The sequence below is a fragment of the Lepidothrix coronata genome, unplaced genomic scaffold (genome assembly GCF_001604755.1).
Source record: "Lepidothrix coronata isolate B3197 unplaced genomic scaffold, Lepidothrix_coronata-1.0 Scaffold200, whole genome shotgun sequence".
Classification (NCBI taxonomy): domain Eukaryota; kingdom Metazoa; phylum Chordata; class Aves; order Passeriformes; family Pipridae; genus Lepidothrix; species Lepidothrix coronata.
In genome coordinates, this window is record NW_016690380.1 from 18,127 (window position 1) to 32,446 (window position 14,320).

Sequence of the window (14,320 nt, forward strand, 5' to 3'; positions counted from 1 at the left end):
CCGGGACAGCCCCGCTGCCTGCCCGGTGAGGCACCGCCAGCACAGGGAAGCGGGACCAGGACCGCTCCCCGCCCTCAGGAGGCTCCACCACCCGGGATAACCGGGACAGCCCCGCTCCCCGCCCTCAGGAGGCTCCACCACCCGGGATAACCGGGACAGCCCCGCTCCCCGCCCTCAGGAGGCTCCAGGGGAACCGAGACAGCTCCGCTCCCGGCCTCTGGAGGCTCCGGGACAACCAGGGCAACCCCGCTCCCGCCCTCCGGAGGGAGGTGCCCGGGTACCCGGGCCGGCCCCGCTCCCGCCCTCAGGACGCTCCCCGCCGGGAGGCCCCGCCCGTTCCCGGTGCGCCGCCGAACGCGGTCCGGGCGGTTCCGGCCCCGCCGCCGCCATGGTGGGCCCCGGCCCGGCGCCGCTGGAGAACGCGAACCCGCTCATCTACCGGCGCTCCGGGGAGCGGCCCGTCACCGCCCGCGAGGAGGACGATGAGCTGCCCGACGCCATCGATGACCGCGAGATCTTCGATATCCTGGGCAGGGCAGGGCAGGGAGGGCCGGGCCGGGCCGGGGCAGGGCCGCGGTGCTTTCCTTAACCCGCACATCTCATCCGCTCCATCAATGACCCCGAGCACCCCCTCACCCTGGAAGAGCTCAACGTCGTCGAGCAAGTGCGAGTGAAAGTGAGATCCCGCCGAGATGTGCTCGTTGTGCTGGGCTGTGCTGGGGGGCAAAGCTGCCTCAGCCGGCTGACCAACTAATTACTTCTTCTAACGTTAAAATATGTTTATCATAACGGTCTACTGCATAGTACTTAAAATTATTAATAGTGTTTTAATTAATTGAATAGTATTTATTTTATGTAACGATATATTATAACGATATATATTTTTATAATTAATTTATTATAGATAACGTATAGTTATTATAATTAATATATTTGTATATTTATATGTATTTATAATATTACATTATTAAATGGTATTTTAAAATGTCAGTGAACGACATGAGGTATGAGTGACAGTGCAGCACCACATGAAAGGCCTCGGGCTGGTTTGGGGTAAAAGCAGCAGGTTTTGTCCCCAGCTGGTGTTGGTTTTTGCCCAGGTGAACGATGCTGAGAGCACGGTGTCGGTGGAGTTCACCCCCACCATCCCACACTGCAGCATGGCCACCCTGATTGGCCTCTCCATAAAGGTCAAACTGCTTCGGTCTCTGCCTGAGAGGTTCAAGGTGAGTGACCACATCACTCTGCAAAGCAAAACAGGGGGACTGTGTTTGGGAAAAAAAAAGGGCAACCCCCCCAGTTTTGTAGTGAAAATAACTAGAGCGTTTTTCATTTTGTGAGTGAGGGAGACACCAGGAACAGAGGGGGCAGTGGGCTGGAATATCAGTGCAGAGTTATGGTTCTGTGACAGTCATGTCTTGGGGTTTTGGAGGGAAATTACCTGCAGTGCTCTATGGCCCAGGAGAAGGAGAGTTTGGTGCCCCACCCTTGTCTAAACCAGGCTTTAGCAGATGGAATGCAGAATATGATGTGATTTTAGATTTCTATTTTATCCTGTTATATATAATAACTGCTATTGGCAAGAATGTCCATTTTCCCCTCTTTTTGTTACTGTCTTTTTTTTTTAATAGCTTGAACTGCCAATGTTTTGTTAACTCATCCCCTTTTTCTTTTGTGGTGCCTGTTAAGCTGGATGTTCATATAACACCAGGAACACATGCCTCTGAGCACGCAGGTAAGGCTTTGGTGATTTTCTTTATGTGTATTTTGATCTTGAGAGATTCCCACTGAGCATCTGTTTGGTACCTGGGACTTTGTGTGCGTCAGATGTTCCAGAACAGGAACACGTAATGTCAGAGATTGTTCTGCACCATCCTTTAAGCATCTCCTCAGGCAACCTGTGCTCTCAGCAGTCATTGATTTTCCTGGGAAATGCAGGACTCGAGAAATGGGGAGAGCTGGGGGGGATTTCCTGTGTCACACCCACACAGCAGCTCCCTGCTGCTGAATCACGGGCAGCTCACTGGTTTAACTGATGACACAGGAGCTCTGCCTTTCAGCTGCAGCTCTGGGGTGTGCTTGGCATCTGCAGAACTGCCTGGGCTACCATGGCAACTGTCATTATCTGTCTCGACGTAAAATGCTTTAAAAAAGACACTGTACACCAATGTCCTCACCGGTTTCTTGTCTCCTTTTTTTGTCTCTGTGCAGTTAATAAACAGCTTGCTGATAAAGAACGTGTGGCAGCTGCTTTGGAGAACTCTCACCTCCTGGAAGTGGTGAATCAGTGTTTGTCTGCTCGGTCATAATTGCCTGATGAGGAAATCACTGGTATTCTGCTCTGTTAAACTAGTTTTGTATTTACGTGGTGGTGTTACACTATACATATAGCTATGAGCAAAATAAAATCACTTGGATTTTCTTGAGGAAATGTTTCTTTACTCTTACAAAAAGTACAATGTGGGAATTAGCTACAGGCAGCTACAAAATTATAATGAAAATTGGCTTTTTAATTGTATGAGACATTGCATAGGTAGGATTTTTCTTTTAAAATATTTGTTTCCACTTGTTTTTAACTGGTTTCTCACTACCCAGAATTAGTTATAAACTGCATTTTAGAAGTGGATCTTGTACACTGGACTTCACAAGTACACCAAGATAATTTGCATTTAAAATCTTTACATTCACATGACCGTTTTGGACTGCTAATATAATTTTAGGTTCAGACATCAAAAATTGTACAAGTTAGTGTGTGCAAAGTTGTAGCACATTTTAGCAGAACGTGTAAACACTTCTAAGTCATTTGCCTAGTTTTAAAATTATATTACCTTGGATTAACCAAATATGGAGTGCTCTTTATAAAACATGGTTTATTTTTAATTACTACTTACTTGTGGTAGAAAATTCAGTATCTTTGAGGTAGGGATTCTTTTATGCACCTGCCACAATATAGGAGTTATTCATAGTTTTCAGTATGAAGAGCCCAGCAACCCTCTGCTGTGTTTGACAGCTAAATGACAAGTTTTGCTTTAAATGTATTGAGATTTAATACTAAAACCAGGCCTACACTTCTGGTTTGGGAAATGTGGCATTCACTAAACTGTTGTCTTTGGCAAACATTGACAATAGAAAAATTCATTAAGAATTAATTTGAACTTCTAAAAAGTCGTGAACAACATGGAAAAATAACAACCTGTTAAATCCTGTCAGGTATTTTGGTGCCTGCACACGTACAGTGTTACCTTCATCATCATCAGTTATCTGGAGAATAAGTAACAGACTTCCTAAAAAGTAGATTGTGCTCAGCTGTTTGATGGTAATGCTTTACACTGCAGTACTGTTTTCTCTTGGAGGGTCTCAGATGCTGTTTTAAAAAGGGTGAGGTTTATGAGCATTGTGTAAAGCACAGCCTAGCAGTCCAGCCTAGCCTGTTTGAGCAGCTAAGGAAACTTGGGGTGATCCAAGTGTGACATCTAAAGTCACGTAGCAAAATAGGAGAGAAACCAAGCCAAACGTTCCTGTTTCAGAAATGAGCCTCCCTGTTTGCACAGGGCTCCTACAGACAGGCAGCTCTGCAGCAGCCTTGCCTTGCTTGGCTTAGCATCCTTTGAATGGCCAGCACTTGCTGGGATGTGTGAATGAAACTGTAAATAAGGACAATATTTATGTAATATCAATATTGGGCACGGGGCAGAATGACCCAGCTTTCCTCTCTGCCACTCGTGTTGAATCACTGGACTGATCAGTTCTGGCATTGCCAACATTTGCACCACACATGAAACTTCAGCCATGGTAATGCAGGCAGGCAGCTCATGGGCAGCACACTTGGTTGCTTTGGTTTTGTTTTCTGTTTTTCTGGTGGCTTTTTCAATAGAAGATGAATTTTGCTTGCCCAGATTTTGGGGTAGAAAGGAATGCAAATATGTGCCGGGGAAAAACAGAAGGATGACTAAACTGCCAACAGATTGCTTCAACCTGCACACCAAATAGGGAAGGAATCAGTAAATTAGGCTTTGTTGAAGATCTCTGCTTGGCTTTCTATATAATACCAGTGTTAAATAATTTATTGGGATGTTGGCACTTGCCTCATCAAACACATCTTACAACCCTGGGGGTGCACTTTATACCATTTAACTTTTCAGAGAAGCAACAGTTAGTGTTTGATGGTTTATATTTACAGTACATAGTTGGGGATGACTTTTCAATAAGGGAAATCTGTTGTGGGATATCAAAGAAAAAGTCTGGCTTCTGTTATTTAGGAGTGTAGAACTGGATTACTTTAGAGCTGGCATGTTTGTTGAAGTGATGTGGATGTTATATTTATGATGGAACAACAAACCACAGTTACTTTGCTGAGGATCTCAGGTCCTCCTGTCCAGACTCCCTCAGCTCTGCACCTGCTGAGTTCCAAAAAATCTTCCATCCTGATTTTAATGATCATTATCTGGCTCCTGTTGTATGGAGATAAAGTGGGAGAAGAAAACATTAACTTGTTACAAATATTCCTGTTCAGACTTTTATTTTTGCAAAAAGCCACCCCTAAATTTAGTGTCTGGAATGCTTTGTAATAGGACACATTCCATGAGAAACTACAACCTTTTGGAGCAGCTGTGTTGAATACAAGCAGCCTCATTCATCCAGGAAAAATGCCAGAAGCAGACATCTGCTGCACATTCCTGGCTCTGGGCAGAGCCTTGCAGGGGTGGCTGGATGGCATTCCCTGCTCCCAGTCTGGCACAGGGGCTCCCTGGGGCAGCAGAGGAACCTGCCCTGGGGTGTGTTGGAGCCCAGACAAACACAGCTCCTGCACCTCCAGCTCTCACCCTCTCAGGGATGGGCCTGCCCAGCCATCCTAATCCCAGGAGAGAGCAGGATTCCCCCCCTGCTCCCACACTGTCCTGGCTGCCTCGTAGCAGCAACCTGCAGCTTCTCAACACTGTCAATCCCACACTTTCATGAGTGGCCAAGAAGCAGCTCAGCAGCTTTGTATCCAAAGACACAACTGAACTGTCCATGAAGAACTTCCCACTGGAATGGCACTGTTTGTGCCCCCTGGGTGGAGCAGTGTGTACCACACACTGGGCACTCTTAACAAAGTTAGTTCAGTATTCTGGCCGTGCTGAGGAGTGATGAGTCTACGTCAATAAAGTGCTTTGATAAAGATCTCTCTCTGGAGCCTTCATTTATAAACTACCTGTTTTACAATGCCTTTTTTTATAGCTGTTAAAAGCATTTTCCTTTAACCTGTCAAGCAGAGAACAAGACCCCTTTCCCTTCCTTCACCAAATGCACTGTTTGGCATAAATACAGACTGAAGAAGTGGCAGAGTCAACTTTTTTCCCTAAGCAAAAGAAAAGTTTATAGCAAAATCTTTCCAGTGTTGCTATGGAAAGGTAGGTATCAGCACAGAGAACCAGACCAGGGAAGGTCTGCTGCTATATCTCACAGCCATTTGCCAGCAACATTTAATAGAGAGCACATAAAACTTTTCATTCCACAAAATGCTAAAAATAAAGAACGTTTACAAAATGTACCAATAGCAGAGAATCCTCATTTTGTGCAACATACTTCAGTGTTGCCAAAGACATGGCATCTCACTCTGTGACCTCCTCATGTATTTCCTATTATGAATTCATACCTTTTTTGTTTTATGTCCTACCCGTAAAGAGCTTTTGCATCCTGCCACAGGTTATCTCCATTCCTTAATGTTCCTCTGTGGATCAAAGGAGCAGCACTGCAGTGATAAGAACATCCTGGTTGGTTGGATGGATGGAACCCTACTCTCTCGGCTTCATTCTGCCAACTGCTCAGGGTCCCTTGCGAGTTGTTTGTTTTGTTGCAGCACTCACACCCTTGAGACACCAGGGCTCTCCTCTTTGCAACAGGAGCTAAACCAGGCTCTAGTTCCTGCCATAGCTCAGATCTCAGGGCAGGACTGCAGGGAGAGAGCAGGGCAGAAATTAATTTCCAGCAAGCCTGTGGAACAAATATAATGTGGGAATCAGGAGCACTTGCTGCCTGGAACCTTTGGGAAGACACAGGAAGAGGAAGAGAAAGAAAAGGCAGGAGTGTGCAACACCTCCCTGTGCTGCCACTGTCACAGAATCACAGAATGGACTGAGTTGGAAGGGACCCACAAGGACCATCCCCAAGAGTCACCCCCTGTGCCCCAGAGGATCATCCAAACCCTCCTGGAGCTCTGGCAGCCTTGGGGCTGTGCCCACTGCCCTGGGGAGCCTGGGCAGTGCCCAGCCAGCCTCTGGGGGAAGAACCTTTTGCTGAGATCCAACCTGAGCCTGCCCTGACACAACTTCAGGTCTCAGTCTGTGCCAATATGAAGCTTCTACACTGCTGGAAGCTTTGTCTTCAGCCTGCAGGGGAAACAAATGAGCTGGCATTGCTGGATACCTCCCACACCGCTGCTTCCCTCATTCCCTACGAGTTGGCAGCCTGGAGGGGAGATGGAGATTCCCAGGTTGGGCCTGTAGCCAAGGCATGGCCACAGCCTGGTCCCCTCTGCCTTCCCTTGCTGGGATGTTGTGGACCCCGTTAGTGCCCTGGTGCTGCTGCAGGTAACAAGAAAGCCTTTGCTGTGCCACTGCAGGTAAATCATAAACAGCAGGAGATGGGAGGATCAGGAGAACAAATATCTACCTAAGCCCAATGCTTTGAGTTGGCAAAAGGAGATGCTCAGTGGCTACATCTCAGTGCAGTGGCCAAGGGGTCTGGGCAGCAGCTGTGTCCAGCTGAGCCAAGCAGAAGGACCCAGGCGACTGGCCAGTCACCACTGCCAAACTCTGCTGGACCTGATCCTGCCCATTATTGGGGTGTAACTTTGGGATGATGGTTTATCATAACACTTTCTTTTCCTAATCTACCCAAATTACTTCCATCTGGGTTCCCATCAGATGTGCCACACATGGCTTTGAACCAAAATAACCTCAGGAGATTGTCAGGAGCTTGCTTAACTCCAGGATGCCTGACAGCTTGATTTCTCTCCTTTGCTAATGGGAGAGCTGGCACATGCTCTGTCTAGGGATCATGAAGGTATCTATGCAGAAATACTTTTTATTTCCCCTGCAAAGTGACAAATAAATCATCCATGTAGTCTGAAATGCTTGCAGAGAAAAACAATAAATGCCAGTGGATTCCAGTTTTTTTCCCTAACAGTTTTAATATAACAAAACTAGTTTTATTACTGAAAATCAGAAAATAGTTTGACTAACACTGCAGCCAACTTAAAAAAAAAATTACTTTTTAGGTAGACAGAAAATAACAATTAGGAATGAGTCACATAAATTTTTGTTTCTCTCCAAATTGGTATTGACTTATTTTCATAACAATGCATTTATACTCTGGGTTTTTTGAAATCCAAGTCAATAATGTAAAAAACCTGTCAAATTCTACTTTATTAATGATTCTTACTAATGAAAAACTTGACTAGGAGCCTGAAACAGGAGCTATTATTTAAACAATTTCTTCCCCTTCGCACTTACCATCCTGGGTCTAATCCTGCAAATTTAGAGTTTTAATTCAGGTTATATTCCAGATTATATTTTTAACATAGAAGTGATGAAGCCTTGTCACGTTTATTTTTGTTGGTGAGGACAATATTGGGTCATTCCTAGTAAAACAAGAGAGTGCATTTATTTTATCAAACAAAAAGTAAACATTGTGTCAGCTTTAATCTCAATCATATCTGCCTTACATTAAATGCAAATGTCATTTCGGTGTATGGAGTTCACCTGTGGGCTAAGCACTTGACTCCACAGGAGATGTATTTATGCAGTTGCCAAGTCATATAATTAAATGATTTTCTGCATTTTATGGCTGAATAGATAAACACCATATCTTAGATGCAAATTGTATACACATCAGGTAATGTACTCTACTAATTTAGCACTTGCAGCATATTCCACTAATCCTTAAAACTGCAGGAACTTTGCTGTGTTACAAGGCCAGTGTACCTTCCTCAGACATTTTACTGTGATCCAGAGTTCATCCTCATGAAAGTTGCTTGAATCTTTCACCGACTACAAATAAAATGTGTATTTTATCTGGCTTTCATGCCTAATTGGGCAATCCCTGCTTGGCACGAAGGATGGCAAGCTGAGAGAGACAATGTGTCTTGAATCATGCCTTGGTCCAGCTGGGAAGAGTGAAAGCCATCCCACAGAGCAGGCTCTGGAATACACAAATAAAGTAAGATGCCGAAGAGAGGAAATACATGCCTGGAGCTGCCAAGGCTGTGATGTAATGTCTCTCATTAGCTGCAGGCAGGTCTGCACCAGAAAAAACACCTGCCACAGGAGCTGCAATGCAGAGCCCGCGGTGTGACCTTGGGGATGGTCCTGTGCAGGGCCAGGATGTGGACTCGGTGACCCTCGTGGGTCCCGTCCAACCCAGCATGTTCTGTGGCTCTGAAGCACGGACACCCCGAGGGCTCGGGGCGGGTGCTGTCCCCGGTGCCCGCGGGTCTCCTGCCAGCCCGGGCTGTCCCGGCTGGCAAACAGCTGGGAAGCTCTGTAAGCTCGGGGTGTTACCGCACGCACAGACAGGTTGTAAGGGAGCCAGAGGTACAGCGGGGCGGTGGGACACACGGGAAGCGGGGCACAGCTGGAGCGGATCCGAGCTCGGGGATGCCAGCGCGGCTCGGGGCCCACAGCAGCCCCGGCAGATGGAGCTGCGATCCCGCTCGGGCAGCCCTGCAGCACAAACCCCGTGAGGAGCGAGGGCAGCTCACTGCGCCCGGCATCCCAGAGCTCCCGCAGCCGCTCCAGGCGGCAAAAGCCCCGCTGATACTCTCGGCACATGGTGTGACTCTTGGGGATGGTCCTGTGCAGGGCTGAGCTGGACTCGACAACCCTTGGGAGTCCCTCCCAAGTCAGCGCGTTCTGTGATTCTGGGATTCTGTGAAAGCCCAGAATGTGGCCTGGCACCTCTGTCATACTCTGTTTACCAGGTTCATCACCTTCATCCTGGGCTCCAAGGCATTGATGCCTGTGCTGCCCTTGCTAGATCACATCAGTTTTTCCACTTGCACTTATCTGAATCCCTTCAAAAGCATAAAACACCATCCATAAAAGCTCTGTCCTTACATATAGTGATGGACTGTACATAAAATGGAATGTCTTTGCCAATCATAAAATCTTTTCTGTAAAGCTGACACAGTCTCAGCTGGACTGAGACACAATTTATTTCGGCTGACTTTGTAATTATCAAAGCATTCCATTTTAATTGGGATGACGGTTAATGAAATCTGCCATAAAATCGTTTGTGGGTTTTAGTCTTTGTAAAAAGCCTTACAAATATGTACTAGATAGAGAGAAATAATTCAGAGCAGCATACAATGCACTGTTATTTTCTGTCACAGCTAATCAAGGGAAGCCTATATATCAACACGACTTGGCGGTGCCAGGGTGACAGACTCGTTTCTCCAATGAGCTGTTTTCTTCTTATATGGCAAAAAAGCACTGAATCTGTATGAGATCATCTAGAAAAGTCCTCCTTCCTGAAAAATACTATATTCTTTTTTGTTGCCTAGCTACACGCTGCCGTTACCTTAGAAGGCTGTAGATTCATCTGAGTGATTCTGGTGGAGCCGGTGTGCTGGAACAGAGGAGTGATGCAAATTTATGACCTTTGCTTTGGGAAAGGTTATGAAAGAAAGGGATGAGTGTGAAAGAAAGAGCCTTCACAGAAAAGCAATTTACTGTATTCGTCATATTCTTTTTGACATTGATTGTTGTATAGAGACCATTTCATCTCACAGCCCTGGGTGCCTGAGCAGGCAGTGAAATCACAGACTTGATGATTTTAATGCCAGAGTCTGATGCCAAGGAAACATTTGCCTGGTTCACGTTCATTACTGCTGTAAGTAAGTATACAGAAGGGAAAAGACTGTCAAGGCTTGATTTTGATCTCATTTCCAAAACTGTAACGGGGAAAAATGCCATGAAAAGCAACCAATTTGCTGAATTTCATTAGCACCAGAGAATGGGATGATCACCGAGTCTTTCAGTGGATATAAGTAGCTTTTGATGACTTGGAAAATTAAGAAAGCTCACTTCAAATGCCTAGAGCCCAAAGGCTCACATTGTAATGTGCCTGTCAAAGAAACATCTGACAGAAAACTCCTCGTGCATGAGACATGCAGAGGTTGAGAGCTGAGCAATAATTCCCTGGCACTCTCCCAAGGTGATGAGCAGCTCAAGATGGCATTGCCTCACCAAAGACTTCAGATGCTGGTGTTCACTAGATGTGGGAAAAGTGCCTGAAGGCAGAATAAGATGAACAGGGTAATAAACTTATTTCTTACCTGCTTCACTGTAACTGGTTTGGGTGTAGGATGTCCTTGATGTGCATCATGATTTTACAGTTTTATCTTTAGGACTGAGAGACTTTTTCCACTGGAGTTTTGATTCAGATTCATCTAGTTAGGGTTGGCTTTCAAATTAAGATCTGCATTTGCTTTCACAAAATGCCATTTTTCAAGACTACTGCCTATAAAGATCTTTATATAAGATACACACTTCATACCATTCTGTTACCTCCGTCGATGGTTGTGCTTGCCCTCTGTGTTTTATCATGAGCCTAAATACTGACTATTTCAGATTTTTTTGAGAGAAAATGGTAGATACTGAAGCATGTTATGATTAACATAATTATTATTACAATCTTTCTCAAGAATAAAATCAGAAAGAACTTTGACAGTTTAAAGTGAAAATAAGAGAGTTCTTTCAATTCTAGTAAAACTCTACAATAAGAATTTTGAAGGTTTTCACCAGAATATCTTGTATAGAAGCAGAGGAAAAGCAGCAATTAGACATTTAAAAGAAGCAGAGATTCCTATTACTGCTATGATGCAAAGGTGGAATTTGCCAAACTCAGCACATTCCAACTGGAAAACTCTGAGCTTTTCCTGGAACAGATGATAACATCTCTCACATCCAAATTCCCACACGCTTCACATGAATGATTCCATGACATCACTCACCACAGGAAAAGAAACCATACATTCTGCACTGGCTTATAAAGAAGTGCAAAGCTTTTCCAATTCAAATTCATAAGTCTCCCGTGTGACTGTGAGTTTTTGTCCCAGCTTCAAGCTTTCATTCATTGATATGAAAGGAAAATGGAATTTTCCCCACAAGGGAAACAAGAACAGACTTTATCACCTAAAGCCAAAGGGTAGCTATGTTTTATTTTGGTCCCCACCAGGAGTCTGATGTAGGTGCAGTGATTGTAATCATTGCAAATGCATGTTTGGACACAGAACTGAAATCATCTGTCTAAGAAAAGAGAGATTAAACATTGCTAGTCTTTTTTTCTTATCTAGTACACAGAAGAGGGCAGCACAGTTAAAGTTTCACTTTATGTTGCCATAAACATTTTAAATTGTGCTTCTGCCCCGTGTCCTTCCCTCGATGATGGATCCATGTGGCTCTGGATGCTGGAAGCCTGTTGGGCACTTCCTCACAGGACCACAGGTCCATTCCTGTTCTGGGTTTTCAGTCCCAGGAGACTTTTCCTTGTTCACCTGTCACATTCATGGAAACATCTACAATATGGTGACCTCATCCAGATTTTCAGAGCTGCTAACAGGCAACTTTTGAAGCCTTTCTCCTGCAGGCATGTGGAAAAATGGTTCTGTGGGTTAGTACGAGGGGCTTTAGGCTGTTTTCTGCCCAATTTCCTGCCTTTCAAATGCTTAGATCCTCAATAAAAGAGAAAATGTTACTCAGTGCTCAGCTGACAGTGTAAACAGATGCTAGGAACTCTGAGGATTAACAAAGAAAGCAGAAAGCATCACTGTCCACTGTGGAATTCCATGGGAACATGGGATTTGAATAATCTGTGTTTCTAATCTGTGTGCTTCTTGTCCCCTAACTTCTAAAAAGATGAATTAGCAAACAGAGAAGGGCAAGTAGGGGTTATGTTTATAGAGGTTCCTCAGCCATGAGAGATAATCACTGCACAAAGCTGTAAAAGCACTACATGTATGAAGAAGCCATGAGGAAAATCTTATTCTCTGCTTTACCCCGCAGTAAATGGGGGTGTTGAAGAATATCAAAAATCTACATGGGTTAAAAAACAATTAGAAAAATATGCAGAAAAAAATCAGGGGCCTCTGAACAAAAGGTTTAGCTTGGTGGTTGTGCTTGGGGAGTTTTAATTGTGTTTATCAGGTTCTTATTGTCCATTCTTCTTTATATATCTGCTTCTGACAGCTGCTGGAAAGGGGCTGTAAGCTGAGTCTGACCCAGGACAGCTCCTTTAATTTGTTGTTGTAAATAGATTCATTCCTCTTGCCAAGAGCTATTGCTGGTCAACAGTAAATCTTACATTCTCAACGTGCTGCCTTACCACCATGGACTTCTTAGCAAGACAGACAGACAGACAGTCATTTACATCTGCCCACTCCTTAAACCAACTGTCTGTAAGTTCAGAAACCTTTTCATGGTCTCTGACTTCCAGATATTTCTTGTAAGGGGCCTCTGGAATCGCCACTAAGGAGTATAAATCCCACAGGAATTGTAACAGGATATTTAGCATTCTGCTCATGGATGGGTGATGTATGTCATGCACGTTGGCTATGGCAGGTTTGATACTGAAACAGAGGAATTAGGGGTGACTAAAGAAAATAATTATGGAAACATCTTAGGTCATGTTCTGATTTTACCCCAAACTTGAAATGCAATAGGAGCAAACAGCTGACCACACACAGCCCGTGCTAATGAGTCTGTTCCAAGGAGGTATCCAAGCTCTGACTCCTGTGGCAGAGCAGTTACCGTGCTGGCAGGAAGTAAACTTGAATCTGAAAAAACTCATATTTAGTGGAAATTTAAAGTTAGCCTGAGACAGAATGCTTTTCTTCAGGATATCCCAATATTTATTAGTAGTTTACTAAGAGTGTGTTGCACTCTGGGAAAAAGAAGCAGAGGAACTCCACAAGTGAAAATGAAATTGGATCTGCCACTTGGGCAGCTCCTTTTTTTCGGAGCAATGATTCACCTGGTTCCACTGGTCATGAGCTTATCCAGTAGTGGAAGTTTTTTAGCTTACTCAAAGTAGTGAGAAATTCAGAGCAGCTGAGAGATGAACCACATTTCCAGTTATTCTTATCCCAGTTTATTTTTTGCAAGTGTTTCAGAAAGACCGGCCTTTGCTTTACGTTACAGGCAACGGACTTAAAGTGTAATTATTTTATCATTTCCTATCTCAAAAATGCAAAAAGTTCTACATTTTCTTTCGGTGCCTATCAGTGACCTCTAGAATTTCTGGTCTGGAGCTGAGAGGAAGCACAGTAGCCATGAAAGGAACCAACTTGTATTTAATTTTGTGGCTATAACAATGGATTTAGCTGGGTTTCTGCTCACATTTCCCCCTTGGCTCTCTATGGGAGCTTTCTAAGCTGTGTCTATTGACTCCTAAGCTCATATTTCTCACATTGTGGTTTGCAGTCCCAATTCATGGCTATCACTACTCAATCAAAAACATTACCTGCCATTAAATGCAAGAGTAATTACAAGAGAAAGCTCCTTGGCTGAAGGGACGTGCTGCCTTCCCTTGGCAATGTCCAAAGAGGTTCAGCATGGATGTGACATTTGTCAGTTCTCTGACAGAGAATTTTGTGCTAAGGCTGAAAGCTCCACCACTGCTGGTGACTTGGACAGTTCAAGCTGTTGCCTGCTCTTACCCCATTATATATTAACTACAAGACACTGGGATATAGCACATACCTCACATGAAAAGGTCCAATATATGTTGCAGAGAGCCCACAGACTGAACCAGTCAGCCCAGATCTGTTCAGCCCACACTAATCTGTGATTTTAAGGTTGATGGTGAGAAAAACTTGATGCCACATTTGCACTATATTCTACTTCTCATAGGATAAGGAAAAAGAATATTTTTTTCATTTTGCTGTACCTCTATCTCTCTTGCTTAGATTAAAAACCCAACACATTTCATACTTCTCTGTCTCTTCTCCCACTGGCCTGAGTCTGCCAGTTCTGTAATAAAAATGATGATAAATGCTGCTATCTGTGTTTCAGTCCAGGTATTTGGGAGGTAGCCAGGCTCATGCTTCTGCAGGAGTAAAGCTTCATGTAACTTGGCAAGAACAGACCCTTGTGGATATCTCTACAGTTTGTATGGAAATAACTGCACATAATCACTTCACATAATGGCTGATTAATTAGACTTGAGGCAGAGCAGATGAGTTGAAAAGTAAGGAGAGGAGAAACCCACGGCTTCCAGCACAGAGCCACATGAGAACAGTGCTGACTCCCAAACTTCTCTGCTGTTAATCCAGTCTTTG

At 44.4% G+C, this 14,320-nt stretch overlaps 1 protein-coding gene across 1 annotated transcript; it reads left to right on the forward strand.

Annotated features, from left to right (window-relative positions):
- Positions 1–312: 312 nt before the first annotated feature.
- FAM96B (family with sequence similarity 96 member B) lies at positions 313–2,426 on the forward strand. The gene is made up of 5 exons (XM_017832302.1): positions 313–521; positions 597–676; positions 1,101–1,226; positions 1,690–1,735; positions 2,212–2,426. Exons 1-5 carry the CDS (start codon positions 389–391, stop codon positions 2,307–2,309), a joined length of 483 nt encoding a protein of 160 aa, XP_017687791.1. The 5' UTR covers positions 313–388; the 3' UTR covers positions 2,310–2,426.
- The last annotated feature ends 11,894 nt before the right edge of the window (positions 2,427–14,320 follow it).

Coding starts and splice junctions, on each gene's coding strand:
- FAM96B (XM_017832302.1), top strand. CDS start 389: ATGGTGGGCCCCGGCCCGGCGCCGCTGGAGAACGCGAACCCGCTCATC. Junction 522..596: donor CGATGACCGCGAGATCTTCG/ATATCCTGGGCA, acceptor CTTAACCCGCAC/ATCTCATCCGCTCCATCAAT. Junction 1,227..1,689: donor CTCTGCCTGAGAGGTTCAAG/GTGAGTGACCAC, acceptor GTGCCTGTTAAG/CTGGATGTTCATATAACACC.